The 19244-nt window shown below is 38.2% G+C and overlaps 1 protein-coding gene across 4 annotated transcripts in view; it reads right to left on the reverse strand.

The window, feature by feature from the left end:
* Positions 1–19244, reverse strand: part of ADAMTSL1 (ADAMTS like 1) — a 784967-nt gene that overhangs the window by 87433 nt on the left and 678290 nt on the right. For all 4 annotated transcript variants that reach the window (XM_075210866.1, XM_075210846.1, XM_075210837.1 and 1 more), the window contains 2 exons: positions 12581–12665; positions 5350–5651 (listed from right to left, as the gene is read on the reverse strand). In XM_075210866.1, the coding sequence (XP_075066967.1) occupies positions 5350–5651; positions 12581–12665 (387 nt within the window). The remainder of the gene's footprint in view (positions 1–5349; positions 5652–12580; positions 12666–19244) is intronic.

Consider the following 19244-nt stretch of genomic DNA (forward strand, 5'->3'; position numbering starts at 1 on the left):
CCGCAATGAGCCAATCAGAAGTGTCTAGCAAATGTTGGCTATCATCATCATCTATTTATATAAAGCCACTTATTCCACAGTGCTGTATAGAGAACGCACTCACATCAGTCCCTGTCCCATTGGAGTTTACAGTCTAAGGAGCAGATTCAATTGCCCACAATGTTCCTAAGAACATTGCAGACGCGCATTTTTACAGATATTATAGTAAAAAGGAACGCTTTTTTGTTCGCACCTCTATGGGGCGCAAGCAAAAATGAGTATTACTTCCGGATATCTCGTGGCCGTTCAGGAGGTATCTCGCGCGGATAATTTAACAATTGAATCTGCCTCTAAATTCCTGAAAATACACACACACACACACACACACACACACACACACACACACACACACACACACACACACACACACACACACACACACACACACACACGGACCGTCAGAGTGTATTTGCTACTGCCCTCACACACCCGCAAGTGATATGGCTACTGAGAGACATAACTGCTTCCCTGTACTCGGCCTACATTCTTCCCTACCCTGTTCTGTCTCTCCAGTTGTAAATCGGCACATGACTTTATTTGTGCTCAAAAGCGTGCTTTACTCTGAACAAACAGGCTCTGCCCAGGTCTGCATTAACCACACATTGTATAATTTGAGGTATGTGTGTCAGGGGCAAAAGCAGGATTTTTATGGGTGGTTTCCTCACCCCCCCCCCCCCCTAGAAAAACATATAGAGAGAGAGAGCGGCCGCGCATGCGCAGCAGCTCCATTTTAGCGATGCTGTACTGTACAGCAGCCGCGGCAGTGCTGTTTTGTAGTACAATACAGCACCGCCGCGGACGCTTCTGTGACAGCGCCGCGCCTGCTGTACAGTACAGGGAAATGTTTAGTGCTCGTTCGTTCGCGGAGGGGTTTCTGGAGAACCAGAAACCCCCCCTGCATGTGCCCCTGTGTGTATCTGATACATGTTTACAGTAGGTGGAATTACTTGCTAACTTCTAGTTTAGTTACATCCAAAATGAAAACTGTGTAATTACTGAACAAAATCTACATCGAGATTAAGAAATGGTATAAAGATTAAATTGCAATTTGGGTAAATATTACCATTAGTGCACAGACCAAATACAACAAGTTCCAGTACCTGTAAAGCCTTATTGGTAAAGCTATCTGTTCACAGGATTGGAGCAGAAAGAGGTACTAAACAGATTGCCTGCTTAACCCCCTGCCTTTCAACAAAGAAAGAATAATGGCAGAGAAAACAATCTTTCAATGAGCTTTTAATCAATGTGAATTACACTGGCCTGGCATGTGTCTTATTAGAAGGTGTATTTCTTCAGCGTTCTTGTCACTTCATGTAAGTAGGATATTAAAAAGAAAAGGCAAGGGAAGAGAAAAAAGACAGACGTGAAGAGGACCATGAATCATGGGCAACCTGACAAATTCTATGTGGATCTTCAAGCTTCCAACAAAGCAGAATCCAACTATGTATATATCTAACAGAATGGTATAATTGTTACATTATATCTGATGACAGCACTGGGAAATCATGAAACCAACAGCAGGCTAAATTACTAACTAGTTCCGTCTGGTTGCTACCTCTGTAAGGTGAAAGGTTGCATGTGAGATGATCCAATTTCATCTCCTGAGACATTGGAAACAATAAAATTATTATATTCAGAACAAAAAGATTATTTAAGTAGATTGCTACAAACTGTGCCTATATTTTCTTTTTTGTGCTACATTCTAAAAACAATTTAGAAATAAAGCCTTCAGGGAAGCAATCCCAATCAACAAAGGCTAGAGTGATAAAACTGCACCGAAATGCTGCCAGGATAATATGAATTATTTGTCATAACTAATTTACATTATATATTATATAAACTAAATTAATGAGAAGAACAGAATATATTCAATAAAGCTGAATCTAAACTCATATCTAAATTTTCTTCCATCCCATATATCAGGACATTTGTCCCAATTTTAATTGTGAAGTGTTCCTGACTGACATGTGCCACTTCATTGTCACATTTACCAATGGCAGGTGTTAGTGACATTTAAAGAGTGTTTTTAGGGGAGGGGAAGGTGGCTGGGGGTGCTGAGCCACATCCTCTTCTTGCTCACATTTTCCCGATTAGAGATATCTACGTAAAATTTCTTTCAGAAAACTCCGCATATTAGGGTAACTTCAAACAAGATCAAGTGGATTGTTAAACAAACCCTAATTCTCCCACATCTGTTTACTGAAGTGAACTCATTCCTAGGGGAAAGATTCGATTAGCAGCAAAGTTCTGCAAAAGCCTCGCGATAAGAGACTCCCTGGCGATGTACGGCAGAAAAACTCTGCTCAAACCCCATAGAGCTTCAAGCGTCACTGAGCGGAGATTCTTGTAGTGCATGCAGGAGTACATCTTAGGTACTTGAATTCCCTTCTTATGTGTTATGAACATAGATATTCCTTTTATATACCACAAATTTAAATAGACCACTAATGAGTCCTTGTATACTTACTGAAAGCCGTACACATACAGTAAAAAGGACCACATTTCAGCAATTCCTTTTAGCTTCAGGACTTAAAACTACATTTGAACCTTTGAGATCCAAGACTTGCAATCCCAACTTATAAACATGCTGTCTACTTGAAATACATTTATTCCTGGTACGGCGTTTGATTAATAAATGACAAACCTACTAAGACACACTAAACTAAAGGTGAGATGGTAAGGGCTATTTATCACCTTGTGCAAATCAACAGCGTAAATGCTCTTATATGACATCACAAGCCTACTTCTGCGCAAGATTGCCTGGTTTTACAGAAACCCACATGGATAGGTGGGTCAAGATGTGGGCATGTGCGGGGTAACCAAGGTTTTCACTTGCTGAAAGGAGTTCGGTGGACCAGGGCGTACTGACCCGATACGCTTCACATTCATTTTTTAAATTCCTCAGTCAGTTATGTTTAGTATTATTATTTATCTATATAAAGCTAGCATACTATGCAGCACTTTACAATTGGGACAAACACAACTGGATATTAACAAACAGACAAAGAGATAAGAGGGCTCCACAAAATAACAAACACTTTCTTTAAATTTCCTGTTGTTTCTTTTTAAATCCTTCATTAATAACGTAAATTAGACAATATATGCCTGAATTCCAAGCAATATCATTCAGTTATTAGAATAAGGAAAGCATTACGCAATTTTGTGAATACATTTGGACACTAATGATTTTTTCATACAGCTTCATATATCATGGATTTTTATCACATAATTTTTTCTTACCACCCCCCAATGCAATATCATTTTTATGCATATCACATGTTCACAGTCCCATGTTAATATCATACCTCTTTGTTTTAGTCTTTTTTTTTTTTTTTTTTTAAAGCTTTAAACTTTTGTGAACAGTTTGCAACTTATAAAACAAAACGGCAACGTCAACACCTTTTTTGCTAAAGTCACAATAAAAAACATTGGGCATACTTAATATTCACATCTTAGGCTTAAAACCATTTTGGAAGGATTCATTCTTTAACATAGCAAATCTTAAAATTACAAACATACTGCAATTCCCACTTAATTCCTGTGAAACCTTATTCCAGAAACATATCCATGATTATATTATTTCTGGAAGTGACCTGTTTCCAGTTCAGCAGCGCTGTAGATGGATTGAAATATGTCAAATGGGGCTACAGACTCTTTAGTGTGTGGTGTCCAGGTGTCCATAAGGAATGAGCATTTTGCGTGTCATGTGTAGTTTTTATGTGTTAATGCTGAAGCACTTAATGCAAGGCCTCCCTTTTCTGTACCATGCCATATGCACAGTTCTTACATCACACGGAATCACCTGCTTAAACACATTTTTATAGCTACAAAATGTTTACAATTCCTTGACAGCAGGAGCCCTCTGACGGACAACTTTGCTCTCCAAGAGGCTGCTAGCTACTGTGGCTGGGTAAAATACAAAATGTTCCAAGTGAGGAGATTCTCTGGGGATATAAAACTCACTCATCCAGCACCAAGTAAAAGTAGTTTGTTTTTTTCTGATTCACTAACATAAATGCAAGAGTTTGGCCAATATATTCACACTTCTACACATGTGAATGCAGTTTGCAAACTATGAATGGTAATACTATTCTTAAAGCAAATCTGGGCTTCTTAAAGAAAGGGAAGCATAACAATGATTACACTACCAAAAGCATAGCTTCAAAGACAACTCATCAAAATGGGATTTTAAAAGGGTTCAATAACAGCCATTTTACAGACACTGCAGTCTCTTCTGGGAAAAGAACTTACTACTTTGATAAATTATACAAATTCTGTACGGAAGACAGAGGAAGGTGATCCTACTCTAATAGATCAGATAGGTAATAAGCCCGTTTCTATAGCTCAGAATGGTAGAGGAAATAAGAGTTCTGTAGAAAGACCATCTGAACCACTGTTTTTGAAAACTACATTTTAATAATTTTGTTACTGCAGACGACTGACTTATCAGAACTACTGACACAATTATTTGTGTGTGTGTGTATTCAACACCAAAACCCAATACTGATGTATTAATGCTGGTTTAAATAGAACAAAGCAAATACAAGTTCATTAAATAATTATTGAATAATTTTAAGAAATATAAAATAAATTGAAATACAATATATACTTGAAAAAGTATCATTATTATTAATAATAATAATAATAATAATAATAATAATAATAATAATAATAATAATAATAAATATATATATATATATATATATATATATATATATATATATATATATATATATATATATATATATATATAGTAAATCTCAATGTTATGGTCACCACTAATTCATTGCATCTACCCAGATGATAAAAAATGGTTTTACCCCTGGCCCCTCCACCACCCTAATTTATACAGTAACCATCATTGATGTTACTGGGGAACAAGCCCTCAACATGTGGAATCCAGCCCATAGAGTATTCCCATTCATATGCATGTCTGCCATCATATATATTCTGGAGAGGTGACAACCAACCAATTACCTGTTCCAATGGTCTAGAATATAATATAAACCATACTGATATGTAAAAAAAAAATCTGTTATTCTAATGGAATTTGTAGGAATTGATGGTCAACTGCAATAATCCCAATTTGACTCCAGCTACTAATATAGCTTAATATCAGTACTAGAGCATTTTCCTAAACCTAACTCTCTCATATTCCCTCAAGCCCATACCCTTCCTACAAACAATGACTGATGACAATAAAAAAGCAAAAACATTCTGTGGTTATGTTTTTATATTTCTGGTCAAAAATGTGCATTTCTGTGGCAATAAATCACCTAAGACCAGTAAGACATACAGTAAGCCACTTACCTCCACCACAGGATTCAGAGCACTCAGAAAATCCATCATACTCCCAGTCATAGAGTTCATCAATATCCTTTAATCCTCCATACTCCAGCTCTTCCTCATCTGGGTTATACTCCACAGCTTCCCCATTACAGGGTCCACTGTAACACGTTCTCTGACTGACAGGTTTCGGTCCCTCACACTCATCAAGTGGAAGATCAGCAATAGTCTGAGCAAATGACAATAGCACCTGACACTTCACTGTTCGCTGTTGTACACCTACTCCACAGGAAACACTACATGGAGACCATGGTTCTGGTATGAATCTGGAAAACAGCAGCAGAGGAAATATCTGTTAATACTCTCTGAAGCATCTGATGATCCAATTGATTAAACCACCATAACATTTATTTATTTTTTTCTTAATGGGTTTCATTTACAATCCCAGAGACCCAGAATGTTTTATTTGCCTCATATATATTTTTCACTTATGCACAAACATTTTGGGGATGTAACATCTGATTCTGAAATGCCGATGTGTTTTGACTACCTACTATTAATTAATCTATTTGAATTTTTTTTTGGTTTCAAAAATAACTGATTTGATCCTGTCTAGAAAATAAGTGTTTCGTGGGTCACAGAATCTAGAGCCTATATGTATTGAATTCTATATACATTATATAGTGGGCAGGAACTGTCTATGTGACAGGTTTACTTTCATGACTCCCGTATGACTACTCTACCCAGGGGTGGATTGGAAGCTTAAAGTGGCCCTGGAAAAAATGATTGAAGTGGCCTCATGTGGGTGGGACCAAAACAACTGTAGATGGGGCTAACACAAAAGTAGGCGGGATTTAGAACAACTGGAATTTAGTTGTAGAAACGGTTAGGAAACCCTAGATGTGATGACTTAAGACACAGTAGGTCATCTCTAAAGAAACGCAGGGAAAAAGCTACCAGTCCTGTGCTATAAAAATAAATGAATCCATTTCCATTATCTGCGACTGGTTTATGCCTCTGTCCAACTTGTTTAGTTTTCTACTAATACGTCCTTCCAATATTTCCTTCATAGGAACATTCCTGACTTTGTTTAAAAAGTTAACTATTACAAAACATGTTGGTACAATCATATTTGATCAGTCTGCTGAAGCAGCATATGAGCAACTCATGCACTGTTGTTTCCCTGACATCCTGAGATGCAAACTACCAGTCAAATCTTTCTCTATATATAATATTTAAATATATGTACTGTGTGTTTCAAAAATGTATTAAAAATAATAATTATGGGTCTGGGTTCATATAGAATCGGACCTTCTGGGAGGCTCACCAATTTACTCTGCACTTTGGCTTCCAACCACTCAGCGCCCAGCCCCCGCCCGAACTCACCCAGTAATAGCCCTCTCCCTCTCAATCTGGACCCGGTGTAATAGAATGGCGACTCAGTCTCCAACACCCTCGATAATGATACCCCTCTGGACAAACCCAGCCTTTACACTTGGTCTCGCACGCCCTATGCACACAAAATGGACAGGGGAAGGTGGAATATTGCTACTAAATCATATCACTAGGACACAAACATTCCCTCAGTTCTCAGAATTAGCGGGCCGGTGCGGGCTTGTGATGGGACAGTTCCACCAATACTTACAGATTAGATACTATCACCAAAAGGTCAAGGCTCAGTTATCTTCTAGGCCTCCCACGAAATTTGAGAATCTGTGCCTCTCTGGATCATCCTCAAAAGGTCTCATTTCAACGCTATACAATGCATTACTCCCCACTTCCACAGAGATCAAGGACCGATTCCAAGCACAGTGGGAAGCGGACCTGGGAACGTCCCTAGATCCAGAAGAGTGGTCGGACGTTTATGAGTGGACAGCGCGTTGTTCCATAAATGTCCGTAACAAAGAAAATGCCCATAAACTGCTCCATAGATAGTACTATGTACCTGCTAGGCTCCATGTTATATATCCACAAACGAACCCCACATGTTGGAGAAATTGTGGCCATGTTGGCACCTTTATGCATATTTGGTGGGACTGTCCCAGAATACGCTCGGCTACTTGCCAGATAGCTGCTTCTTGGAAAAGTCCCACACCCCCTACTCTCCAAATGGTCTGTGGTCGGGTTTGGCATATTTACCAAATGAAGCACATCACTAGTGTGCTGAGGGGCTCCTCCGTGTCTTTCCATAAAGTCTGCTCTCCATGGGCCTCACACCATAATCAACCCCTGCTTCAATTCTAGTAAGACCAATCCCTTATTGAAATTAATGGATTTGACTTCTTCTTGTTAAAGGCGTGAATTCCTTACCCCTAACCCCTCTAATTCTTTTTCCCCCCCCCTTTCTTGCCCATCATTCTTACTCACCCCCCTTCTCTTCTTTTTATTATTTTTTTCTTTCTGTTTTGTTTTAAAAAAAAAATTAAAAAATAAATAACATCTTCACGGTACAAGATCAACACGCAGTCAAATTTACACTGTAAAAGCATGGTGAGAAAAAACTGTACATTGTGTCTATCTATATATGTACAAGTACTTGTTAATGTACCTTTTGAGAATTTTGTAATTTTGTTAAAGATACGATGTTACTATTAATAAAACGTACTTAAAAAAAATAAATAAAAAAAAATAATTATAATATATAGCTATCCAGTGTGATCACCACAAAGGTGAAATGCTTCAAACATCTGCAAGAAAACACTAATTTTGTAATAATTTTGTATGAGCCCTAAATATACCCAGTGCTCAATTGGGCTCTCATAAGTATATTTTTTTTTAAACACACTAAAAAAGAAATTCAGCAGCTTCCTGGGGCCACCGACCTAAATAGGAAAAGTCCCAGTAGGCTCTATGACCAATTAGCTCCTGACTCTACCTATATTAAACCTGTATGCTGCCTGTTATGATGGATGATGTACCTATGGCATCTTAAATGTCAGATAATCTGCTTGCCTGTATACATGTCCTTGTTTTTAATATACATTTCCAAATGCCCCTATACATTTAGGGGGAGGGTACGCTGTCATTTTATTTAAAATTTACTTACATTTCCACTCATTTCAATGGGCTCATTCATTTCAAAGGAGTTTTTACATTTAGCACACACACTGGAAATATTGAAATGAGTGTGCCATTGAAATGCACGGTAAAAGCTCCAAGACTTTTAAAACAATGCTGGTGAAATCATGGTCAGTCTCAGTCTCACTTGTTATTAAGACTGTACTAACAAAATATATCTAGACTTTCAGAATTGGTCAGCTTTAAAAAGATAAATATTAATTTTGAACATGATTGTCTCAGAGAAATCAAAGCGTGCACATCAGCTTTCTATACAAATGTATGTTTGTATGTATGTATGATCAAATGGTGCACTACTGTGACTAGTCAATCATGCTCGTGAAATGCATAAATACAACAGAGATGACTGGCTATGAATGCTTGCATTGAGTATCAAAGAAAAAAAGGGTGAGGCATAATGATACCAAAATATTACTAAAAATAAATAGTACATTATAATAAAAGGGAAAAAGTAGGAGACATAACAACAATAAAGCAGATTTTTTTTCCATTGCTTTCTTTGAACATAGGTCTGTACACATGGGCTTTAGTGGAAGAGTTTAAGAGTGATAATTTACCTATCCATGACCAGGAATACTGCTGATTTCCATGTCTACAGAGCTACGAAAACAGGAAACTCTTTCTCACTCCATATTGCAATTATGTTACATAGTTATTAATATTACAATAGCCCAGCACATTGGTTGGAATGCATTGTTACAGATGTATCTGACATGACTCGTCTTACTAACAAGACAAATCAGTTCATCATTAGACCATATCTAAGTCTGGTAGTGGTTTTCAAAGAAACATATTTGACAAAGACCATCCTTTATTTTCCAAAGAATATACAAATACCATCCGGCTACTTAAAGTTTAATGAAGTGTTTGCACCTGAGACTAATTTTAAATATATAGATCTCTGTATATGGTACAATAGTATATACTGACTTAATGATCAGAATAAGACAGAGTTCAGGAGTGTATTAGTTTACCATGTAGACTTTACTAGTCCCTATAGCTCTTGCTCAGCAAAGCACTGAATATGGGCTTTGATTTAGTCTGCCTTTTCTATAACATAAAACCCCTTTCTAGTTATTACAAACAATTTCCTCTTATTTGGGCTGGGGTAAAATTGCTAGTTGTAAAGAGCTCAGCTGGTCCTCAAAATGCATTTTTTTTTCATCACTTGGCAATTAACTCTTAAAATGGGTTCAGAAATACTTCAAGATACCTTTTTTTAAGCTCAAAACTCATAGATGTAAATTACAGCATACATTATATATATATGTACATATATATATATATATATATATATATACATACATACACATATAATAGACATAGCATACAACATAATAGACATATACCAAAGTGGGGTTATTTACATAAATGTTTGACATTTGCTATAGTCCACTACTATGGTCATAAATGATGAATCTGCAGTTAAGTGTGTTACATTTCTACAAAAATATTTATTTGACATAACAAGTTGCTCAAATTGTTTCATTAATGTCTTGAGCACTTTGTCATTTTATAAAATGCAGGTTCATCTAATCACACGATCCAAATAAAACAAAAATGCTATAATCAATAGTGTCCAACAGCCATTTGCTTCTGTTAGCATAACTTACAATAAACAGATAAAAGCAAATTTCTGATCGGTTGTTCTAGATCAGTGTTTCCCAAACCCAACAGTGCAGGTTTTCCATATCCCCTTGCTGGAGCACGGGTGTATTCATTACTGACTGACACATTGTAACAGATTCACAGGTGGTCCTAATTATGTCAGATCTGATCCAGAAAACCTGCACTGTTGGAGAGCCCTGAGAACTGGGTTTGGGAAACCCTGCCTTAAACGGTCAGTACAAATTAAAATAGCATGTAAGTGGAAATTCAATGTGAGGCAATCCATTGTAAATGATGCAATCCAAGAGACACCACAACTGAAGAGTAAAAAATGGTATGAAATTTATATACCAAATCCTAATGATAGTGTTTGAGGATTAGAGAACAATAGTGTAGCAACAGCTGGAGTGGTGAATGTTGGCTACCACTAATCCCGTTATGTGACATAAATATAATTGTATATATGTGTGTATTTATACACCTGAATGTAAATTGTTTCTGTATTAGGCAAGCACAAATGTTTGGAATAAAATATAATAAACGACACTAGTGCCTTTGTTAGCAGTAGTCATAAAGTGGAGAAAGTAAAGCCCAGCATCATATTCATTCTGTCTGCTAATGTGTGTAATATAGTAATATAGATCCCAGCAACGCAGTAGCTCACCACATGTGCTTCATTTGCAATATAATACAGTGTATATTAAGTAGCCTTACATGGCAATTCTACCTCTCTGAAAGGAGAATTTATTTGACTACATTAAGATTTCAATTTTAGCCCCGTAAGCTCCTGCATAGACTGAGCAGGGAACTCTGCAGATCAAAGCTGGAAAACGTGCCCATTAATCATGCTGCAGAAGGAAATAAGCTACATTTTAATAATAGTATTTCTGCTAATAGAAACACTGTGGTTTCAGTGCTGAGTATTTTAGCTTTATTTCCTTTCAATGACTTTCCAAAAACTTTACCTGAATAATTACCTGCAAAATCACCTTTTTTTTATAAGACCTCACAAATCAAATTCACACCTTTTTTTTTCATTTGGTTATTTTTTTCTACATTAAAAGATTGACAGGCCACAGTGGTGTTTGATTCGGAATCTGAAACTGAATATGTTGGGTGAAAGGAGAGGAACTTGGAAGTAACAGATTACTGTTAATCCAGTAGGAAGGGAAAAATCCAAAACAATGCCATATTGTGCATTGCTCTTGCTGCAAAAGGACAGCCAATAATATGACAAAGCAAGAATATATGGAAGAGATTAGGAATAACACTATTATATACAGAATCACTACAAGGACGTCAACATTGATACTGGGTCAGGAAAGCACTATATTATAGATTACATGACTTTTTAGTACAGATGAGTGAAATTGTGGCAAAATGGAATTTTGTGGTGGAACTACTACTTCACTTTGGCTTTCCATTGCATTTGCAAATTTGGATTTTGTGGAATTTATGGCCTAAGAATAGGGCTGGGACCCTGATGGTCAATACATTGTGCTCTTTGGTGGTGTTGTGGTAGAACTGAGGACTCTTAAGCCAAATTCCACCCAAGAAACTGGTGAAATTTAACAGCAAAACAATTGCTTGGTTTAAGGTTACCATAGGTTAATAAAACAATGGGCAGACTAGATGGGCTAAGCTGTTCTTATCTGCCGTCAAATTCTATGTTTCTATGTTTAGTAACAACTGCTGTAAGCCTTGTATACATTCAACGTTGTGGAGGTTTGTTTAGACTAAAAGGCAGGGGATCTGAGGTATTGGTGGGTCATATTAATGTAGAACCCTCTCTGTCTGTAAAATAATCATGCCACTGGGCCCATTTAATGAAGGGCAAAGAGGAAGGTAGGGTATTCCCCTGGTTTCCAGAGCAAAGGGGTCAAATTGATATTAAAAACTAAATTAAAAACCTCCTGCCACACATTATGCCAGCTATAAGGGCTTAGGTAAAGTTTGTTTGTTATTTTCACTTACATCTTTGAGTAATTTAGGCATTTGGAGAATCGACGGAAGTGATGTAAATATTTTTTTATTTATAAACTGCTCTCATTTTCTCAATTATGTATTGTACTGAAAGGGGTGCGGGCATGCCTCAAGATGCAACACTCACCAGGGGGTAAATGTATCAAGCTGAGAGTTTTCCGGCGGGTTTGAAAAACCAATCATATTCTAGCTATAATTTATTTAGTGCATTGTACAAAATGACAGCTAGAATCTGATTGGTTGCTATAGGCAACATCTCCACTTTTCAAACTCGCCGGAAAACTCTCAGCTTGATACATTTACCAACAGGAGTGTAAATAATTGTTCTGAAAAGTGTTCCAGCCAGAAGGAGCAGTCCTGATCAGCTGTTTGTCATCAGGAACCTGCCCCACAGTTCAGATGGACTGAGCCTCTGACTGTAATGCTCCCCAAAATGTATGGATAGGGATGAAGAGGTCAATGCTTCATAGCAGAGTCATGTCATTGGAAAATAACAAATACATTTGAAAAAAAATAAAACAAAAAAAGATAAGTAGTTTTAAAAAAGAAAAAATAGGATAAAAGCATGTTAACAAATGGAACTTACGAAGGCTCTTCAGATACAGCTGTTGACTCTTCCAATTCCTGGGCTTGTTTATACCATGGCAGCTTGGCCTCCACAGGTAGTTTTTCTGTGAGATAAAAAAAAAGCAAATAGAATGATTTAGAGAGTGCAAATCACTGTCATCCTATGATAGTTCTAGTCCTAGAAATTGCCCTCGCTAATAAAAATAACAAAAAATGACAAACAGCAAAGCAATAAAAAATAGTTTGTCACTTTCAGGCTTTATTTAAATAAGGTAAGGTCAGACTATCTACCTGTTATACTGAACTAAATTTTCCATGATGCTCTGCAAATTGAGGGACAATGGCTGTCATACCAACCAATGGACATAAATGGCTTAGAACTATTATTATAGGTTCCTCGCTCCATTTCCTGAGAAACCCCAACTGTGAGTATATTATTTAGCAATCACAGTTTTGACATTATGGTAGTTAGGGAGACATTAGGAAATTGCTGAATACATTATGCAGAGTTGCAATAATCACTGATGATTACTGCATAAAAGGCTCTATAAAGAAGCACACATATACACTAATCGCAACCAGATCGTCGGAAGACTATAACAAGATGTGATATTTTTATAACTGTGCACGTTATTAGTTCCAACAGTGGAAACTTAAACAGAACGTGGAAAATGGTAACTTTTAATATGGAGTACAGCAGGAACACATAAATGATGGCAAACAGTGATTGTGTTACAGCTGGCCGAGTTGTTGAAAAGGTAATATAATTTCCTCTGCTTCAAACAACACGTACAGTTTAATACAGGGAATCTCCTGTCCTCACAAACACATGTTAAAGAGATAATAAGCTACTTGGAAGAAGCAAGAAATGGCCATGTTGAGGTACAAGAGAAAACCTATAAAAATAACCGGGCCCACAACTTTTGAAGAAGCTTTACAGAGGAAATATGAGACACAAGATGGTGTCTGTGAAGATAATCAAGATGTTGCTTAAAACATTATAAAAAGGAAGCAAAGCTGCTCAGATGAAATCCGGGCTTGAAAATGTTTAACAGAGGGGCCACTCGGTATTCCAGTAAGGTCCAAAACCAGTCTTATCAGCTCATCGACTCAGCTGCACTTAAAGAATGAGGAACATATTTTGTTTAGATATTACTGATGAAAAACAGGACACAAAATGTCAAACACACTGTCGTATTCTCCAATTCATTTCATTTTTCTCTCAATTAGCCAACAATATTCCTTAGATATTTCCTCCCAAGGTAGTGATATCAATGCAAGGAATTCATTAGTTAACAAGGGTGACTGATCTTGATCCAATGTTATGGCAAAACGTTGTTTCCACCATTTCCTGACATATGGATATGGGTTTTTATTGTTCTCCTTGTCGTTCTCCTTGTCATACGTATATTGTAATAAACTACAACCACACTGGCCTTGAGAGGGAACTGCTAAATTGAAAGGTATGTTGAACTGTTTTCAATTCACATTTGTAATGGGAGTTGGTGAGATGGGTGATAGTGGATACCTGGGGATTGTCAGGCTCTTAGACTCACTCTTCTCAGGGTCAGAGGCTACGTCATGATTTCCACTGATTGTCTGCTGTTACAGTCTATGTTTTACAGTTATTCTCAACTATTCTAACCTCCATGGTGGTTTTCATACTTATAAACCAACAATGAAATACCTTTTAAATTCAAATGTTTGACACGTTTATTATTTTTAATTCATGTATATTAAACACCCCAATTTCAAGAAACTATTTCCTCTCCTATTTGGAAAGATTTGATACTACTAGTGAAGGTTTTGTATTGTAAAGCATCTCAGGGTCAGCTTTTTCATAAGATTCCAGCTACAGGGATGCTGACCAGTGCGCATAGGCTGGATAAAGGGTATAGGTATAGCCATAGTAGGTCATGCAACTGCATTCTATGCAGCATTGGGAGCCCAATAAAAAAAAGGAAGCATGTAGTTGTGATTCCGGTAGTTTTGTAAGCATGCTAACAGTGTAATGAGTGGATTACAGTTTTGGCCATTGTTTTGAGATGAGGCAGATAATGGATTTCATCATGATCATCATCATCAGCTTTATTTATTTATATAGCACCAGCAAATACCGTACCGCCTTAAAATTGGGGACAAACACGGTAATAAACAATATTGGGTAATACAGACAAAGAGGTGAGAAGGCCCTGCTCGCTTACAATCTATTTAGAGGGGAAGGATGGAGTGGCTAAGGCCCCCTTCCAAATTTTGCTATGGGGCCATGTAGTTTCTAGTTACACCTCTGGGTGGAAACTTCTGACCAAAAAATTTTGAGACTGAGACAGTGATTGACATCAAAGTAATTAACAATCACAATAATCCCTGCCCCTTCTGGTTCTATTAATTACTTTGGTGTTAATATTTGGCTCTGAAGTCTTCGAGACAGAAGTTTCCAATTAGAGTTGGGTATGACACCATATTTCAGTTTATATGCCCAAAATAATGAAGACATCCAGTCTCCATTAGAAAATTATACAAAACCCTCCTCCCTCATACTTCATGTACCATGAAGGCCCTATCCCACCATTCACCAGAAAATCGGAAACTCGCCCCAAACACCCTTATTCTATATATTATACAGGCTTCTGCAGCTCTAAAATCTGAACAGGACAGACATTGTGAGTCAGGTCGCAACTGATTTGGCAACATGACACAAAACAAAGGATCTATAAATAGTGCACAAAGCAATTTCTCACAATGCGGCTTTAACATGCAGCAAATTCCAATAGAAAACTGATAACTGCTGCCAAGTAAAAAAATAAATAATAAAAATATTTAATTTATAAATATGAAAAAAAGTTTTCTTGTCAAAAATGACAAGCACGCTTCAACCATGCTCCTGCATCTAGCAAAAAAAGCATACTAAGGATTTATCTGTAAACCTCAAAACTATTTAGCATTTGTCCATACACTTAGTGGATTAGCCACAAAATCAATTTTGCAATGGTATATATGCCTTTTGTCTACAAATGTTTAAGATGGTATTTTGTGGAACACAAATTTTATATTCAAACATATTTGAAGGCATTTCTGAAAACCATTTCAATAGAAAATTCTCAGAAAAATGTTTAGATGCAGACAATGCCCTGAAAGAAGTTTATAGAACATAACCGAATGAATGACTCACCCGCACCAATGTAAAACTAGTGACACATAAAAGAAGTTTGGATTAATTGTGTATCCACCCAAAACAAGTACTTCTAACAGAATTAGATTGATTGAAGTTAGGTAAGCAGATCTGATCCTACATCTCCATTACCAATAGTATGGAAAATTCCAGTTCCCAGAATATTTTCCTGTTGTGTTTTACGCCAATAATACAGTTAGGCTTTCACTCCAATACAAATGTATACACATAGACAAACATGTAATATCTTAATGGCAATCCACATAAATATTGCCTTTGAACCCTTGTCTAATTTAATTTTAAAGCACTGTATATGAGAGACATACCTGTATCCCATTCTTAACCACATCGTAATTAGTGAAGGCTTGTTTATATTTTTAAATTAAATCAATGCTTATTTACTAACTAAACAGGAGGCCTTAATCCATTGGGTATCAGTTATCTGTCAATAAATGAACATTTCTATTAAAATGTTCTTGTCTTCTCCCAGTACAGAGCTATGTTAGGATTATAAGCATCTGCCTAACGATAGTCTGATAGAGGTGTGTTGCAATTTACAGTATATGGCACTTCAAATATTTATCATCTGGTATAAAATAAAAAGACTTTTTAAATACATACAAACAAAATGTATTACTTAAAAGTTTATGTGATGTGAAAAACAGAAAAAAATAAAATAAAATCCATACATTGAAAAAAACTAGAGATGAGCGGGCTCGGATATCTGAAATCCGAGCCCACCCGAACATTGCCGATCCGAGACAGATCCGGGTATTCCCGCCAATTGCAAAACTGAAACCGAGGCTCTGAGTCATAATCCCGCGGTCGGATCTCGCGATACTCGGATCCTATAAATTCCCCGCTAGTCGCCGCCATCTTCACTCGGGCATTGATCAGGGTAGAGGGAGGTTGTGCTAGGTGGTCCTCTGTCCTGGTAGATCTCGCGCTGTGCTGTTCTGTGCTGTGCTGTGCTGTGTGCTGTGCTCTGTCCTTCTGAGTTCAGTGGTGCTGCTGGGTCCTGTGCTGTGTCCTGTTCAGTCCAGTGGTGCTGTGTCCTGTGCTCTGTCCTTCTAAGGGCATTGTAATTTCCCCATTATTCCCAAGTTAAAAAAATTTTTAAAAAAAGTTTAAAAAAAAAAAAAAAAAAAAGTAATTATAAAAATAAAAATAAAAAATATACAAAAACAATCCTGCAGTATAAGTCCATTGGTACTGCAATATTACAAAGTTCACTGATTCTGCAGTATAATTCCAGTGGTACTGCTATATTACAAAGTTCACTGATTCAGCAGTATAAGTCCAGTGGTACTGCTATATTACAAAGTTCACTGATTCAGCAGTATAAGTCCAGTGGTACTGCTATATTACAAAGTTCACCGATTCAGAAGTATAAGTCCAGTGGTACTCTCCTGTGCCGCATATAATTTTTAAAGGCTTTGCCGAGTGTGTGTGGCTTAGGGGTATGCTCTCTTGTGCTACATATAATGTAAAACAAAAATTTGGAGGATAAAGTAGGGAAAGATCAAGACCCACTCTTTCCTAATGCTGAAGCTGCTGCCACTAGTCATGACATAGACGATGAAATGCCATCAACGTCGTCTGGCAAGCCCGATGCCCAATCTCCTAGTACAGGGCATGTAAAATCCAAAAAGCCCAAGTTCTCAAAAAGTAGCAAAAAGAGAAACTTAAAATCATCTGAGGAGAAACATAAAGTTGGCAATATGCCATTTACGACACGTAGTGGCAAGGAACGGCTTAGGCCCTGACCATGACTAGTGGTCCAGCTTCACCCAAGGATCTAAGCCCTCCTCCTCCCCCCCCTATAAAATATTTAAGAGAGTTATGCTGTCAGCAACAACAACAAAACAGCAAAGAACTCTGCCTTCTAAACAGATGACATCACAAATCCCCAAGGCGAGTCCAAGGGTGTTGGTGGTTGTGAAGCCTGACCTTCCCATCACTGTACGGGAAGAGGTGACTCCATCCAGCATTTGCAGCACACCCTCTGCATATGTTGGAAGGATCACCCACAGTGTAGATCCAGATTTGGATAATCAAGGTGTCAATGTTGTACACCGGGAGGAGGCTATTGATGTAGCTGGCGCTGTGGAGGAACTTGATGATGAGGATGGTGATGTGGTTATTGTAAATGAGGCACCAGGGGGGGGGGAACAGCTGATGTCCATGGGATGAGAAAGCCCATCGTCATGCCTGGTCAGAAGACCAAAAAATGCAAATTCGGTCTGGAGTTATTTTTATCCAAATCCGGACAACCAATGTATGGCCATATGTAGCTTATGTAAAGCTCAAATAAGCAGGGGTAAGGATCTTGCCCACCTAGGGACATCCTCCCTTATACGTCACCTGAATAACCTTCATAGTTCAGTGGTTAGTTCAGGAACTGGGCCTAGGACCGTCATCAGTACAGGGACACCTAAATCCCTTGGTCCTGTTGGATACACACCACCAACACCCTCCTCGTCAACTTCCTCCACGATCTCCATCAGATTTAGAACTGCAGGCCATGTCACCAGCCAGACTGAGTCCTCTTCTATACGGGATTCATCCGAGGAATCCTGCAGCGGTACGCCTACTACTGCCACTGCTGCTGTTAGTCGGTCACCTTCCCAGAGGGGAAGTCGTAAGACCGCTACGTCTTTCAAAAAACAATTGACCGTCCAACAGTCATTTGCCATGACCACAAAATACGATAGTAGTCACCCTATTGCAAAGCATATAACTGCGGCTGTAAGTGCTATGTTGGTGTTAGACATGCGCCCGGTGTCCGCCATCAGTGGAGTGGGATTTAGAGGGTTGATAGAGGTATTGTGTCCCCGGTACCAAATCCCGTCGAGATTCCACTTCACTAGGCAGGCGATACCAAAGATGTACAGAGAAGTACAAGCAAATGTCCTTAGTGCTCTTAAAAATGCGGTTGTACCCACTGTCCACTTAACCACGGACATGTGGACAAGTGGTTCTGGGCAAACGAAGGACTATATGACTGTGACAGCCCACTGGGTAGATGCATCCCCTTCCGCAGCAACAGCAGCAGCTGCATCAGTAGCAGCATCTACGCAACGTCTGCTCGTGCCAAGGCAGGCAACATTGTGTATTACAGGCTTTAATAAGAGGCACAACGCTGACAACCTATTAGAGAAAATGAGGGAAATTATTTCGCAGTGGCTTACCCCACTTAGACTGTCCTGGGGATTTGTGGTGTCAGACAATGCCAGTAACATTGTGCGGGCATTGCATATGGGCACTTTCCAGCACGTCCCATGTTTTGCCCACACCGTTAATTTGGTGGTGCAGCATTAGCTCAAGAGTGACAGGGGTGTGCAGGAGATTCTTGCGGTGGCCCGCAAAATTGCTGGACACTTTCGGCATTCTGCCAGTGCCTACCGCAGGCTCGAGGCACATCAAAAAAGCATGAACCTGCCCTGCCATCACCTCAAACAAGAGGTTGTGACGCGCTGGAACTCCACCCTCTATATGCTGCAGAGGATGG

This window comes from Mixophyes fleayi, chromosome 1 (genome assembly GCF_038048845.1).
Source record: "Mixophyes fleayi isolate aMixFle1 chromosome 1, aMixFle1.hap1, whole genome shotgun sequence".
NCBI lineage: Eukaryota > Metazoa > Chordata > Amphibia > Anura > Limnodynastidae > Mixophyes > Mixophyes fleayi.